General features: G+C 43.0%; 1 protein-coding gene across 1 annotated transcript in view; it reads right to left on the bottom strand.

Annotated features, from left to right (window-relative positions):
* TNRC6B (trinucleotide repeat containing adaptor 6B) overlaps positions 1-6,615 on the bottom strand; it is a 52,237-nt gene extending 45,622 nt beyond the window's left edge. The window contains exons 1-3 of the mRNA XM_053468656.1: positions 6,510-6,615; positions 5,649-5,733; positions 5,140-5,234 (exon numbers count right to left, since the gene is read on the bottom strand). Of these exons, the coding sequence (XP_053324631.1) occupies positions 5,140-5,174 (35 nt within the window). The 5' untranslated portion in view covers positions 5,175-5,234; positions 5,649-5,733; positions 6,510-6,615. The remainder of the gene's footprint in view (positions 1-5,139; positions 5,235-5,648; positions 5,734-6,509) is intronic.
* Between the last annotated feature and the right edge of the window lie 8,772 nt (positions 6,616-15,387).

Genomic DNA, 15,387 nt, shown 5'->3' with positions numbered 1-15,387 from the left:
ATCTATACTAGTGTAGAATGCCCTGTGCATACAATTTAAAGACATTTCATTAGACCTCCCCTTAAAGAGTGTAATAACAGTGATAAGCTGTGAAAGGCTGGAGATTTAGAATGATTTTCACAAAAAATGAACATTTTAACTCCCTCATTCACACTGGTATTAAGAACGGGCAACTAGTGAAGTTTTTTTGTGTGTTGACCCCGCATTATAATTCATTACGCTGCCAGCAAATTTCACAATGCTGCTCAATGGATAAACAGGACATTTTTTAGGTTAGGTGGACCAACCACATTACTATGTTTAAACATTGTATAAATAAATGACTAGGTATATGTACAGAATGATTGAAAAGAAAGCATACAGTGAGACAGGCTGCATAATAAACAGTTTAACCCCTTCGTGACAAAGGCTGATTTTACTTTTTGTACCCTTCGTGACAATGGCCGTTTTAACATTTCTGCGCTGCTCGTGTTTAGCTGTAATTTTCTTCTTTCCCGTTTACTGAACCCACACACATTAGATATTGTTTTTTTTCAGGACAAGAAGGGCTTTCTTTAGATGACATTGTTTTGATTGTATCTTATTATTTACTATTAAAAAAAGTATAAAATATGGTGAAAAATTTAGAAAAAAATGACTAACTTTTAGTTGAAAAATCTTTTACTCATCTATAAAAGGTAATGAAAAAACCTGCTAAATAGATTCTACTATTTGTCCTGAGTTTAGAAATACCCAATGTTTTTATGTTTTTTGCTTTTTTCTACACATTATGGGGCAATAAGTACAGGTAGCATTTTGCTATTTCAAAGCCATTTTTTCCAAATCTGGTAATTCTTCCCCCCATGTGCCATTTTGGGTATCTTTGAAGCCGGCCAATGCAATTTACCCCATCAAGTCATATATTTTTGAAAACTAGACAGCCCAGGGTATTCCAAATGCTAGTATTTTAATCCTTTCCAAACACTTATTCTACCATCAGCCTTTGACATACTTTATGGTAGTAATTTTTTTTTGCATTTGTTTTTTCACACACATTTTATTTCAGCTATGAATAAACAGGTTCTGGTATATGTCACTATCACAAAACACCCCAATATGTGTTTAGCAACATCTCCTGAGTACAGTGATACCTCTTAGTACTCAGGAGATGTTGCTAAACACTTTTCAATGTTGAACTTTGGCGTTTGGCGATCAACTGCCCATGCCCTATTTGGTACATCTTTGAGCCGGGCCATTTCAGTATGCCCAATAAAGCCATATATTTTTGAAAACTAGACACCCCAGGGTATTTCAAATGCTAGTATTTTAACTCTTTCCATGCACCATATCTACCACCAGTCTTTGTCAAACTTTGTGGTAGTAATTTTTTTGCATTTGTTTTTTCACACACATTTTACTTCAGGTATGAATAAACAGGTTCTGGTATATGTCACTATCATAAAACACCCCAATATGTGTTCAGCAACATCTCCTGAGTACAGCGATACCCCACATGAATGATTTTGCCTGGCTGTTTGGGGGCAAAAGGGCCACATTTGGGGCATGCGCTTTTTTCAATGTTGAACTTTGGCATTTGGGGATCCACTGCCCATGCCCTATTTGGTACATCTTTGAGCCGGGCCATTTCAGTGTGCCCAACAAAACCATATATTTTTGAAAACTAGACACACCAGGGCATTTTAAATGCTGGTATTTTAACTCTTTGCATGCACACATTTTACCACCAGAATTTTTTCAAAGTCTGCAGTAGTATTCTTTTGTGTGTATTTTTCCCCCACACACCTATGTTATGTATGAATTTACAGCTCCTGGTATATGCTGCTGTCACACAACACCCCAATATGTGTTCAGCAACATCTCCTGAGTACAGTGATACCCCATATGCATGGGTTTGTCATTTTTGGGGGGAACTAAAAGGCCACATTTGGTACCTGTGCATTTTTCTAATTGGAAATTAGATGTGTGGCCATCCTTCCCCCCATGTTAATTGGGACATTGTTGAAACCGGCCAATTCAATTTACCCCATCAAATCATACATTTTTTTAAAAGTAGACACCCCATGGGCATTTAATATGGCAGTATTTTAACTCTTTCCATGCGAGAATTTTTTTAAGCTAATGTGCTAATTTTAGGACTTGCTCACAAAAATATGTTTTTTTTATATATATATATATATATATATATATATATATATATATATATATATATATATATATATATATTTATTTTTTTTTTCGCCTTTTTAAAAAAAAAAAATGTAAAAATTTTTTTTCAACTTGAAGGTTCCCCTGATAGTGACATCAGTGGGAAATTTATACATTTTACTGTTTTTTTTTACTATTTTTTTCTAATTATTATTAATTTTATATTTTAATTTATTTTTACTTATCACACTGTGATTAGAAAGCTGGGCTCCATTAACTTGCATGGTTGAATGCAGTACCATCCAGAGGTAAACGTTTGGTGTCGCTGGATGCCTCCTGATCGAGGCGTTCCAGCGACACCATTTAAGTTTAGGAGGTGATCGTTGATCACCTCCTAAACGCTTTTAAAACGGGCGTCCGGGGTTGTTGACGCCCCGGGGAGGGGCCAGACATGGCCCCTGGTGCCGATCGTGGCGTAGCTGAATGCCTCGAGGTCGAGGCATTACAGCAATGCCGTTTGGGTACAGAAAGCGAACGTAGATCGCTTTCTGCACCCGTTTAAAGACGTGCCAGTTCTGGCACGTCATTTGTCGTAAACAACTTGTTTTTCCGTGCCGTGCCAGAACTGGCAATTGTCATTAAGGGGTTAATCTATAACATGACTTTCAAACAATCAAGCGTCTTCACATTACCTATTCTTTAGGCAGCATTAGCTTATGGAAAGCTCCCTGGTTAGCCCATTGTAATGCATAGGGCAGACAGTAAGTTGAGTTGTTTAACTCTCTAGCAAATTCCCAATTTTATATATACACCACTGAGAGATACTACATGTCCTTCATGGTGTCCCATACATGCTTAACTGGCCCCATACATCTCCTCTCAACGCATAGAATAAGTGCTGATACAAATATTTTGTTTACCTGTGCTCAACTTTTACAGATCTTGCTCACCGTCAGACGTTTTAACATTTTTACAGATTTTAAACTGTAAACATTCAAGCCATGTCCTTTTGTAACTTAACTATTGCTTTGCCCATAAGCCAAGCCACCCCACCCCTCCCCATCACATCACTTGCTCTGGGGCAGGGTCCATTTGCTGTTTTGCCACCGCCTTTCTGGTTGATGGCATTATACAGAAAATTAAAGGTACACACTAGAGCCCTGCGCGGGACTGCTTTTTTAACCCTGCTCCCGCTGATTTTTTGTCCAATCCCGCCCACTCCCGCAATGTGGGTGTTCCAGTCCCGCAACATGTGTGCCCAATCCTGCCCAATCCCGCCACATTTTTGGTCAATCCCGCCCACCCCCTTACCTGAACTGCAGATTTCCTGCGCAGTCCCGCAAGGCTGCCTTTGAGTTGCTCCCTCACAGCGTCTCTTCTCTTGCTCCGCACAGGAACACAGCAGAGTCATGGGAAGTGACGTCACTTCCCATGACTCCGCTGTGTTCCTGGGCGGAGCAAGAGAAGAGACACTGTGAGGGAGCAGCGTGAAGGCAGCCTTGCGGGACTGCACGGGATTGCCGGGACCCGCAGGAACAGTGCCTGACCGCCCGCAACAACAGCAAGACCGCCCGCAGTCCTCTAGTACACACCTTTATATGCACTGTATGTTCCTTAGAAGGAGAGTCTAGTTACCATATGCCCTTTAATGCATATGATAGCTGCATCCCCCACAGCTTGTCGCAGAATATGGACAGATGCCCGGAGCAGCACCCCCCTCCATAGCCACTACCCTTACAGTCGAGCGCTGAGCTACGATGTAACACACTAGGGAAAAAGATCACTTTTGTTACCAGCCCATTGAGCAGTGGAACACTGGGGAAACTGATCGTCCAACAATGCGATCTGCTCACATGTAAGGAATTGATTTCAATAGAAAGGCTTCTTTGCCATCTTCTGGTTGGTTGTAGCATGAACATTGTACAACTGAGGGAACGGTGCACTGCAGCATCTCCTACACTTAAGAACCAGGGCCTGAATCCAGTCTCTAACTAAATGCAGCGTTTGAAGCAGCCTCCTACTAACGTTGGATGTCCAAAACCTTCCCAACGTTAACTATTTCATTAAGTAAAGTTTTACAAAAACATGATACACAAAAGTAGATCCTCACATACTACATTTTTTTTTAAAGTTATTTTCCTTTGCAGACAGACACAAAAGAAACTTGAGGTATAACATTTTCTTCTGGGATGTTTCCATGATTAAGCCTTCAGGAGAAATACTAAAAAGCTTTTGTTTGCTTAAGGAGCTACAGAGTTTCATGTTTCCTCTATGCAGAACAGCACCTATAGGTAAATGCCTGTAGCAAAGCATGGAAATGAATGTCACAACAGAAATGTCTGCTAATTAAACTACTGGCTTAATGCTTAAAGTCTGCTACAACATTACATTACAACACAAATGTATGATGGGTTGATTGAACTGTAGTTGAAACGGGTTGCACACATATTACATAAACATTGCTGAATGTCTTTTTGCGATGCCACAACTACATCTCAGATGGAATTTGCCAGGAGATGGGAGCGGTAATACTAGCAATAACCATAGTCATGAGCAAAATTACAGAATATATTTGTTCTTTTTATTCATTATGCTGTAAGACAAGCTGTTCATCTAACGATTGTTTGAAGTTATGTATCAAAAAGGATTCCAGAACATTCAATAAAGTGATCCTCTTGCAATATAATATTTAAAGTATGGCCTAATTAGCAGACCCATTCCATTGGTTTCTATAGCCATAACAAAACATTTCAGACTTGGCACAAAAATCTTTTTTTTTTTTTAATACACAATCGCTATTTCACTTGAGGTTGTCTATGCTAAACCTATACACTTAAAGGATCGCTCTTCAGAGGTAACTTCAGAGACAATCACATTTATAGCCTTCGCTACATGGAAAGGAAAGATTATTAAATCAAATACCTATTCCAATCAAAAACGGCAAGCCCGTGCAGCTTAATCTGCCAACATAACTGTTCTCACAACTGCACTGACCTTGGGACAGCCTTCTTTAAGTGTTTCTCCCTCATTCGTCTGCATGGGAAAGAAAACTGTGTGCAAAATGGTGCAGAATCACACTCAGGTACTGTCTGAAATAAAGAGTAAGAAAATGTACTCTTAACTAATACAGGAAACTTGCAGGCTTTCGTTTTACAAGAAATTTAAAATTATCCATACTAAGTATTTGATGTAAGCAAGTAAACATTTAACAATTAGAGCTCACCGCTATATGGGTTCTCTCTCAGCCAGGTGAAAGTTATGTTACACACCTCAAAGTGTCTTGGGTACGACAGGGCTTTTAGTTAATTTAGTTAACAAGAGAAACAAAGCAAATGTACCTCACTGCAACTCAAAAACTGGCATTTTCCAGAAAAAAAAAAGTGCTTTGAAATAAAAAGCTGTTTCCAGAATACATTTTTCTCAATGAAAATGCAAATAATGAATGAATAGAGCTGAATGGATTTGCTGATTTGCTCTGAACTGAAAGGAGTGCGTGATCATACCTTTCACCAGCTCCGTGTGTGACTACAGCCAGCAAGGTGGGGAATCCTGGCTATGATCGGCATACAAAGTCAAAAAACAAAATCCCTGTGTAAAGAACAAAAAAAGAGCTAATTAAGCATTTAAATAAAATGTCATCATCTAAATGATGATGAACAAAAACATACCTAGAAGCATAAAAATCTCATTTCACACAGCAACACTGCAACCTCAGTCTTACGTAATAGGAGTGTAATGTTTCATAGAAACACAGAATCTGACAACACAACATTATAACAGAGTAGCTACGGCAAACAAACTTCCCATTAAAAACAAGCCATGTTTAATAAAACAATGTATCCTGGTAATGGGCATATCCAACCTTAAAATACACACATACCATATTGTAAAGCAAAGCGACCATATGCATTTTAACTTAAATTTCTCAGCATAGCCAATCATTTTCGTCATTTACTACCTGAATGAAACGTGTTTAGATAACAAAATAGCCAAAATGACAGGCCTAGCTGTGCTCCAGTGACTGCAAATCACTCCCCAATACAGTTAAAAATAGCAGCATCACAGTATACACAAAACTAGGCCTCTAAGCAGGGGTGAGCGCGCAGAGTGCAGCTTAAAAAGAAGGATGTGAGGTAAATTAAGCTATTTAAAGAGACGAGCCGTGGCTCGGGCCCTTAAATTAGTCTATGACCGAGCAGACAGCTGCATTCCAAGCACAGGCTCGCAAATAAATGGGAGTTATTTAATAGCCTTGCCGGACTTCCCACTGTAAGCACACAGGCCCCGCACAGCACGCATATAATTGCCCGGCAAAGTCATTGTGTGAATAAGCTGCTCGCGGCCGCACACCCCGTCTCTCTTACTTGCCCGGTGCAGGCAGTCAAGGGGCTCGCGGAGACGGGTAAGGTTTCTGACCGGCCGGATCCCTTCTTTCACCTGCTGCGCACGCGCACAGAGTCTCCACTACGTCAGTGACGGTGAGGGACGCGGCGAGACGGGGTTTGAGACGTCATCACGTGACCCCTCCTGCCATAGGCTCCCGCGTTAGGAGTAGGGCTGTTTCAGCCATGTTGGTGTAGGGTAGCAGGGAAGCTGTGTGTGGATGATCAATAGCTTGGGGGTATTTGCTAAGGACCGAGGTGGATGGAGGATATTTATAATGTTTATTAATAACTTACAAAGGAATTTAATGTGGGTTAACTAACCCCCGAGAGATAAATAATTAAAATTAGAATTAAAATTAAAAAGCGGAGTGCCCTCAGATCGATCAGAAAAAAGAATCAAACATTGCAATACAGTAAGTAGATATACACTATATGGACACATTTATTGGGACACCCCTCTTAATGATTGAATTCAGGTGTCAGGCTAAGGTTTCAATCAGACCCATTGCCACAGGTGTATAAAATCAAGCACATGCAGTCTGCATTTACAAACGTGTGGGGAAAGCCAAAAATGGGTCGTTCTGAAGGAATTGAAGCATGGTACTGAGATAGGATGCCAACTCTAAAGTCAGTTTGTGAAATTTCACCCCTGCTAGATATTCCACGGTCAGCTGTACATGGTACCACATTGAGGCACAAAGTGCTCAGGCGTGTGCTGTGTAAAAGTCGCTGGCACTCTGCTGATTCCAAAGGTAAAGCGTTCCCGACTTCCGCGGGGCATTAATATCAGCAAAAAAACTGTTGTGGTGGGAGCTTCGTGGAATGGGTTTCCGTGGGTGAGCAGCTGCATGTAAGCCTCACATCACCAAGTGTAATGCCAGGTGTCGGATGACGTGATGTAAAGCACGTCACCACTGGGCTCTAAAGTAGAGGACTGCACTGGGAGGCGGGACCCGCCAAAAAACTTGCGGGCGGTCTTGCTGGGGCTGCGGGCGGTCAGGCACTGTACCTGCGGGTCACGGTAATCCCGCGCAGTCCCGCAAGGCTGCCGTCTTGCTGCTCCCTTACAGTGTCTCCTAGCTTGCTCCGCCCAGGAACAAAACAGAGTCACGTGATGTGACGTCACTTCCTGTGACTCCGCCTTGTTCCTGGGCGGAGCAAGAGAAGAGACGCCGTAAGGGAACAACTCGAGGGCAGCCGCGCAGGACTGTGCGGGAAATCAGGTAAGGAGGCGGGCATGATTGGCCACAAATGTGGCGGGAGCGGGCGGGATTGGCCACAAATGTGGCGGGAGCGGGGTTAAAAAAGTAGTCCTGCGCAGGGCTCTACTCTAAAGCATTGGAAACGTGTTCTGTGGAGTGACATATTACGCTTCTCTGGCAGTCTGATGAGTGAGTCTGCGGATACCTGCCTGACTGCATTGTGCCAACTGTTTGGTGGAGGAGAGATAATGGTATGGGGCTTTTTTTCAGGAGTTAGGGAAATCTTAATGCTTCAGCATATAAATACATTTTGGGCAATGATATGCTTCCAACTTTGTGGGAGCAGTTTAGGGAAGGTCCTTTTTCTATTCCAACATGACTGTGCCCCAGTGCATAAAGCAAGGTCTATAAAGACATGGTTGGATGAGTTTGGTGTGGAAGAACTTGAGCGGCATGCACAGAGCCCTAACATCAACCCTGTTAAGCACCTTTAAGATGAACTGGAATGGAGACTGTGAGCCAGTCCTTCTAGTCCAACATCAGTGCCTAACCTTACAAATGTACTGGATGAACGTGCCAAAATCACTCCAAAATCTTGTAAAAAGCCTTCCCAGAAGAGTGGAAGACTGTTATAACTGCCAAAGCGGGTCCAAGTGCATACTAATATCCATATGTTTAGCATGCAATGTCATCAAAGTCCCTCTTGGTGTGATGGTCAGGTGCCCCAATGGGTTTGTCCATATAGCATATATTGTAATGTTGTATTTAATTGAACTATAAGGTAATCACATAATCGCTTTATTAGGAAGTTAATATAAGTAACCCATAGAGATATGACTTAAGTTCTTAATTTTGATCATGCAAATGAACTCAATTCTGCTGAGTGAATCATGGTATATAGATATAATAATAATAAATAACTGGGAGTGTTAGTGGGAAAAGTCACATCGTCCTCCAATATGTTGAAAACATCAATATAGTTCTCCTTCATGATGTGTGTCGTCTATTGATGCTGAGCACTGGTATATGATGTTGTATCTTGGAGCTCAACTCTGACATTGCTGTACCGTATTTATTTTTTTGACTGTGTAAAAGTTGTTGATATTTCCTATCTAGATTTCAGTACTGTAATCAACGCTGTCCCCCGTAGAAAACATAAGTCTTTTTGCAGATGATACAAATGTCTGCAACAGAGTTGACCTCCAGGTGGAGCAAATCAAATAGCTAATGATTTAAGTAAATTAGAAGACTTTGAGAGTGTGGCAGCTATATTTTAATGTTGATAAAGAGAAAATAATGCACTTGGACATAAAAATCCAGTGGCAGCATATGGCATTGGGACACTGTTCTGTCAGTGACAATGGAAAAGGAGGACTTAGGAGTAATTATTTAAGCCTTCTCATTGCTATTTCTGTTTTGGGCCTAAAGGAATCATATTTTTAAACCCAGTGACCTATTTGCAGGGCCAGATTAACGTAGGGGCTGATGGAGCTGCAGCCCCAGGCCCCTACCTGAATATAGGACCACTCAGGGCCAGACTGACTGGGCCTATGTGTGGCCGTCTTTAACGCTGGGCAAAAGGGGGGACCCATTACTAACCCGTGCACAGTATGTGAATGATGTCTTTTGTACCGACAAGGGAATGTAGGAATCCAGTGGAGTCACGTCACATATGTCACGCAACCCTGCTACTCATCTGCTTCCCCTGGACAGCAGTTGTGCGCACAGAGTGCAAGCAACACAGGAGGGAGCTGCGGGCCCCTGCGGAAGTCTGCAAGCAGCACAGAGACATCTGCCGTTCAGGGGTAGGCTGTATGAATGAGTATGTGAGATTGAGTGAATGGATGAGTGACTTAATGAGTATCTGAATGAATGAGTGAATGAAAATGTGTGTGATGGCATAGATGTGTAAGTTGGTGGGCGTGGCACAGGGGGGCTGCTGGGGTAATACCCAAGGGTGTGGGTGCATTCATTCACAAGGGGGTGCTGGCTGGGGGCATCACATAGATCAATACTAAAGAGGGGGGGCTTTATGGTGGAATTAATATACAATGTGGGGCTGGCTGGAGGCATAAATACACAATGGGGGTCTCGCTGGAGTGCACAAATACATGTGCGGGCTGACGGCATCACATAAATCAATACCAAAAGGGGGGCAGGCTGGGGGCAATACACAAAGGGGCAAAAAAAACCACAAAAGACATAAGCAGTGTGGAAAATAATAAATAAATAAATATATATATATATATATATATATATATATATATATATAGATTAGCTTAGCCCGTCCTGATGCTAGTGTCAGTGTAACAGAGCCTGTCTTGAGGTGTGGGTGTGTTTGGGTGTTGATGTGGCAGAGCGTGTCCTGGTGTGCATGGGTTTAGGTGTTGGTGTGGCAGAGCGTGTCCTGGAGTGTTTGTGTTTGGGTGTCGGAGTGGCAGAGCGTGTCCTGGAGTGTTCCACCAAAAAAGACTATGGACATAGACGAACCTGTCTGAACCAACGGCGGGATTCTTGGCACAGCCGCTCACCCGCTCCGGGAGGAAGGTCCTGCGCCGCGTCTGTCCCTTCTTCCTCCACTGCCCGCATGGTCTCCTCTGGGCGCCCTCAACTAACCATATGTGTTCCCTGACACAGTCGGTGGGGAACACGCGTGAGTGACGTCACGTCTATGAGCGTGGCGGCCACTAGCGGAATTTTAAAAACTGAGCACTGAGATACATTCAGTGCTCAGTTCTTGTGCCGTTCAGACCCATTACCCTTGTATTGCTTGCTATCCTTTACATGTACCAGACCCTGGCCATCCTTGGCGTGACCTCTCCGTTTACCAGACCCTGGCTATCTTTGACGGGTCCTCTCCGTGTACCAGACCCCGGCTATCCTTGGCGTGTCCTCTTCGTGTACCAGACCCCAGCTATCCTTGGCGTGTCCTCTCCGTGTACCAGACCTCGGCTATCCTTGGTGTTTTTGCTACATGTTCCTATCCTCAGCTGTTTGTTACTGCAATTTGCCTGCTTTTGGGGTTTCCACCTGTGTTTTCTGGTGCCCGTATCTGCCGCCTCACAGAACCAAAACTGAAAATAGGCTTGGGTATTTAAAGGCATCAGCCAGGGGCGTAACTAGAAACATCAGGGCCCTGGTGCGAGAATCTGTTAAGGGGGCCCCCCCAACCCATCTATCCCTTTCTCGCTATCTACCCTCTCCCTCCCTACCCCCCTTCTCACGATCTACCCTCTCCCTCCCTACCCCCCTTCTCACGATCTACCCCCCCCTCACGATCTACCCACTCCCTCCCTACCCCCCTTTGTAGGTCACTTACCGTCAACTCCTGTGTTGGGAACGTGAGGCGTTTGTCTCACTCGAGACAAACGCCTCACGCTCCCAACGCTGCGCTCTGGGCAGTGCTGAGGCAGGCGGCAGGGAGCAGAGGAGTCCTGGACCCAAGAGGTGCCGAGTGGTCGTTTTCAGCAACCGCTCGGCACCCCTTGGGCCCCCCTGACTGGCAGAACTGCAGGGCCCGGTCGCAGTCACGTAGACATGGCCAAGACAACCTTCTGAAGTTCAAACTGAGAATCAAAATGGGGAAGAAAGGCAATTTAAGTGACTTTGAACATGGCATGGCTGTTGGTACTAGACGGGTCGGTCTGAGTATTTCAGAAATTGCTGATCTACTGGGATTTTCATGCACAACCATCTCTAGGGTTTACAGAGAATGGTCCGAAAAAGAGAAAATATCCAGTGAGTGGCAGATGTGTGGATGAAAATGCCTTGTTGAAGTCAGAGGGGAATGGGCAGACTGGTTTAAGATGACAGAAAGGCAACAGTAACTCAAATAACCACTCGTTACAAACAAGGTATGCGGAATACCATTTCTGAACGCACAACATGTTGAACCTTGAAGCAGATGGGCTACAGCAGCAGAAGACCACACCGGGTGCCACTCCTGTCAGCTAAGAACAGGAAATTCAGGCTACAATTCGCACAGACTCACCAAAATTGGACAATGGAAGAATATTGCCTGATCTGAAGAGTCTTGATTCCAGCTGCAACATTCAGAGGGCAGGGTCAGACTTTAGCGTAAACAACGTGGTGGTGGTGTAATGGTTTGGGGGGAATTGAGCATTGTTTAAATGCGACAGCCTACCTGAATATTGTTGCTGACCATATCCATAATTTTGGGACCACAGTGTACCCATCTTCTGATGGCTACTTTCAGCAGGATAATGCACCATGTTACAAAGCTCACATCATCTCAAAATGGTTCTTTGAACATGACAATGAGTTCACTGTACTCCAATGGCCTCCACAGTCACCAGATCTCAATCCAATAGAGCACCTTCGGGATGTGGAGGAACGGGAGATTCACATCATCAGCCGACAAATCTGCAGCAACTGCGTGATGTCATCATATCCATGGCCCAAAATCTCTGAGGAATGTTTCCAGCACCTTGAGGAAAGTATGCCAAGAATGAAGGGAAAAGGGAGTCCATACTAGCAAGGTGTACCTAATAAAGTGGCCAGTGAGTGTCTATGCATATGTATAACTGAGTTCCCAATTTTACATGCTGGTTAGCAACATCATTTTTTTTACAGTTGCAGGAAAATGTATGTTATCTGGATTTCTGCACGTATTGGCCATTCAATTTGATCTGATCTTTAACTTTAACTTTAGCCAACCTGGAGTTCAATCAAGTAGATGGTATTGGAGGTGTTTGTTAGAGCTGCCTTGTCCTACAAGTTTGGGTTTTCTTTCCACAAGAAGCACTGCCGAATGTGAACTATCCCCCGAACAAACGAGATCTCAGATTGGTAAGGGTTAAAAAAGTACGTCTAAATGCTTTAATGTTACTCTTCCTAGGTGTGGATTTAAAGAATGCCTGAAAAAGCACAGAGCAAAATGCAAAGTTAAGAGTTTTTCTGATAATCTGACACTTCTATATTGCACAAATGTTGAAAGGCAGAATTATAGATGCCCATTTATGCCGCCCCCACTTAATCAATGAATCAATTGGGTTTTGCGGTGGCCTATGAACACAATCAGAAAATGAATGTACATTCTTGCCACTAAACAGCAGGTGGCAGCAAAGGGCTAGTTAGGGAGGTAAAGATATCTCCCTCACACTAGTCTATAATACCGTATTTGCTCGATTATAAGACAATATTTTTTTCAGAGCAAATCAGACCTCAAATAGTTCTGACTATGAGACTAAGATCTAGCACTGCAGGGGACCTGGATCCTTCTGTCTTATGCCCCCCATTTAACCTCTCCCCAAACTTACCGGTGCTTCTGGCTCCCCGGCAGGGGTGTACCTAGAGTATTTGGCACCTGGGGCGGATCCTGCATGTGGCACCCCCCCACACACATACTTTAAAACTGCATAGCTGCTATCGTTATATACTAGCACAGACATTGAAGGTGGTACAGCATAACACCTATCACTATATACTGAGGCAGACATTGACGGGGGTACAGCATTACACCTATCATTATATACTGAGGCAGACATTGACGAGGGTACAGCATAACCCCTATCACTATACACTGAGGCAGACATTGACGGGTACAGCATTACACCTATCACTATATACTGAGGCATACATTCATGGGGTGGAGCATAACACCTATCACTATATACTGAGGCAAACATTGACAGTGGTACAGCGTAATCCCTATCACTATACGCTGAGCCAGACATTGACAATAATGCAGAATAACCCCTATCACTATATACTAAGCCAAACATTGATGTGGTATAGGCCTACCACTTCAGTGTCTGGCTTAGTAGGGATGCACCAAAATGAAAATTCTGGACCGAAACCAAAAATTCAGCATTTACTTGGCCAAAACCGAAAATGACCCCCCCACACCATAAAAAAAAATCTCACACTTTTATTAAAAGTAAGTAACACATCAAAATTGGTAAAAAAAATAAAATAGCAATATATATATATATAATTGCTAACAGCTATCGTCACATTCTCACAAATTCATTAATTCTCTCACTCATTCACACAATTAATCCACACATTAATCCATTAATTTTCTCTCTTTCATTCTGACTCTTTATTTCAATATTCTTGTTACCCTCCTTTCTCACCCCCTTCTGGACTGCCCCCCGCTAGGTACGCTACTGCTCCCCGGTCATGTAGCCTAGGCAGCGTGTAGACGTCTACGCGATTCGCGTAGACAACTTCTGCTGCAGCCGGAATGAGGTGCGGTTAGCAGCTGGGGTTGTCTGCGTACATCGCGCAGACCTTCCCCGACTGTCAGAGATCAGAGTTCCCTGCACCGGTGTGGGGACATAATGGGGGCATAAGGGATTTCTGTAGACAGAGTGCTCTATGAAATGCCCTTTAACACCCTTAATGCCACTCTGCCTCCAGAAATGCCTTTTAGCCCTCTATATGCCACTCTGCCTCCTGAAATACCTTATACCTCCCTATGTGCCACTCTGCCCCATAATATGCCTTTTAACCCCCTAAATGCCAGAGTGGCATATAGGGGTATAAGGCATTTCTGGAGGCAGAGTGGCACATAGGGGGTCAAAAGGCATATCATGGGGCACAGTGGCATATAAAGGGTTAAAAGGCATATCATGGGGCACAGTGGCATATAGGGGGTATAAGGCATTTCTGGGGCAGATGTGCATAACTGGGGGGCAGGTTGGAAAATAAAAGGAAATAAAAACAAAATATTTTTCTCAATCATAGCATTTATTAAAAAAATAGTTTACATGAATTAACATTTACTGGTAAAACTTTTTTCCTATAGGGTCATCTTATATTGAGGTTTTTTTATTTTTTTCCTAAATTAATATTCAGATTTTGGGGGTCGTCTTATAATCAGTGTCGTCTTATAAGCAAATACGGTAATATATAGTCCTTCTCTACCCTTATAAAAAAATTACTGCAGTTTTTCTGAAGTAATACTGCAGTTTTTTGGACATGAAAAAACTGCAATACTGCACTTTTACTGCAGTATTACTGCACATTTACTGCAGTTTTACTGCATTTGTACTTCACTGTACTGCAGTTTTACTGCACATTTACTGCACTTTTTTTTTTTAATATTGCAAACCTACAGTTGTACTTCAATGTACTGCAGCTTTATTGCATTTGTACTTCCGTACAAAACTAACTGCAGTACAACTGCAGTACAGTGAAGTACAAATGCAGTAAATGTGCAGTAATACTGCAGTAAAAGTGCAGTATTGCAGTTTTTTCATGTCCAAAAAACTGCAGTATTACGTCAGAAAAACTGCAGTAATTTTTTTGTAAGGGATAATACAGCTCTCTTTACTTTTTTCACCCTCCAAAGGGGAAGGGCAAGCATTCTGTAGATACACAAGCTGGATGATGTAATTTCAACACAATAGCCGCCAGAAATAAGCGAGTGTTAGAATGTCGGAGATGTGGATATGTTACAAATGGAGATCAAAACACTGATCGGGAAGGGAAGCTGACAGGTCGCATGCAAGCCATCATGAACAGCCCACAGTACATGTTTGCCGCCTTCTTTATCCCAAGGGTAAATGTGAGTTGGCCCTTTAAAAATAATAGTTTTGAAACGTGAAGGGACACGCTTCTCCTTGGGGTGTGTGACAAGCAGTACAAAAAGAGCATGCTCAGCAAAAGAGATAACACAGCTCTCCCCG

Source organism: Spea bombifrons, chromosome 6 (genome assembly GCF_027358695.1).
Source record: "Spea bombifrons isolate aSpeBom1 chromosome 6, aSpeBom1.2.pri, whole genome shotgun sequence".
Classification (NCBI taxonomy): domain Eukaryota; kingdom Metazoa; phylum Chordata; class Amphibia; order Anura; family Pelobatidae; genus Spea; species Spea bombifrons.
This window is presented reverse-complemented; position numbering and strand designations above follow the sequence as displayed.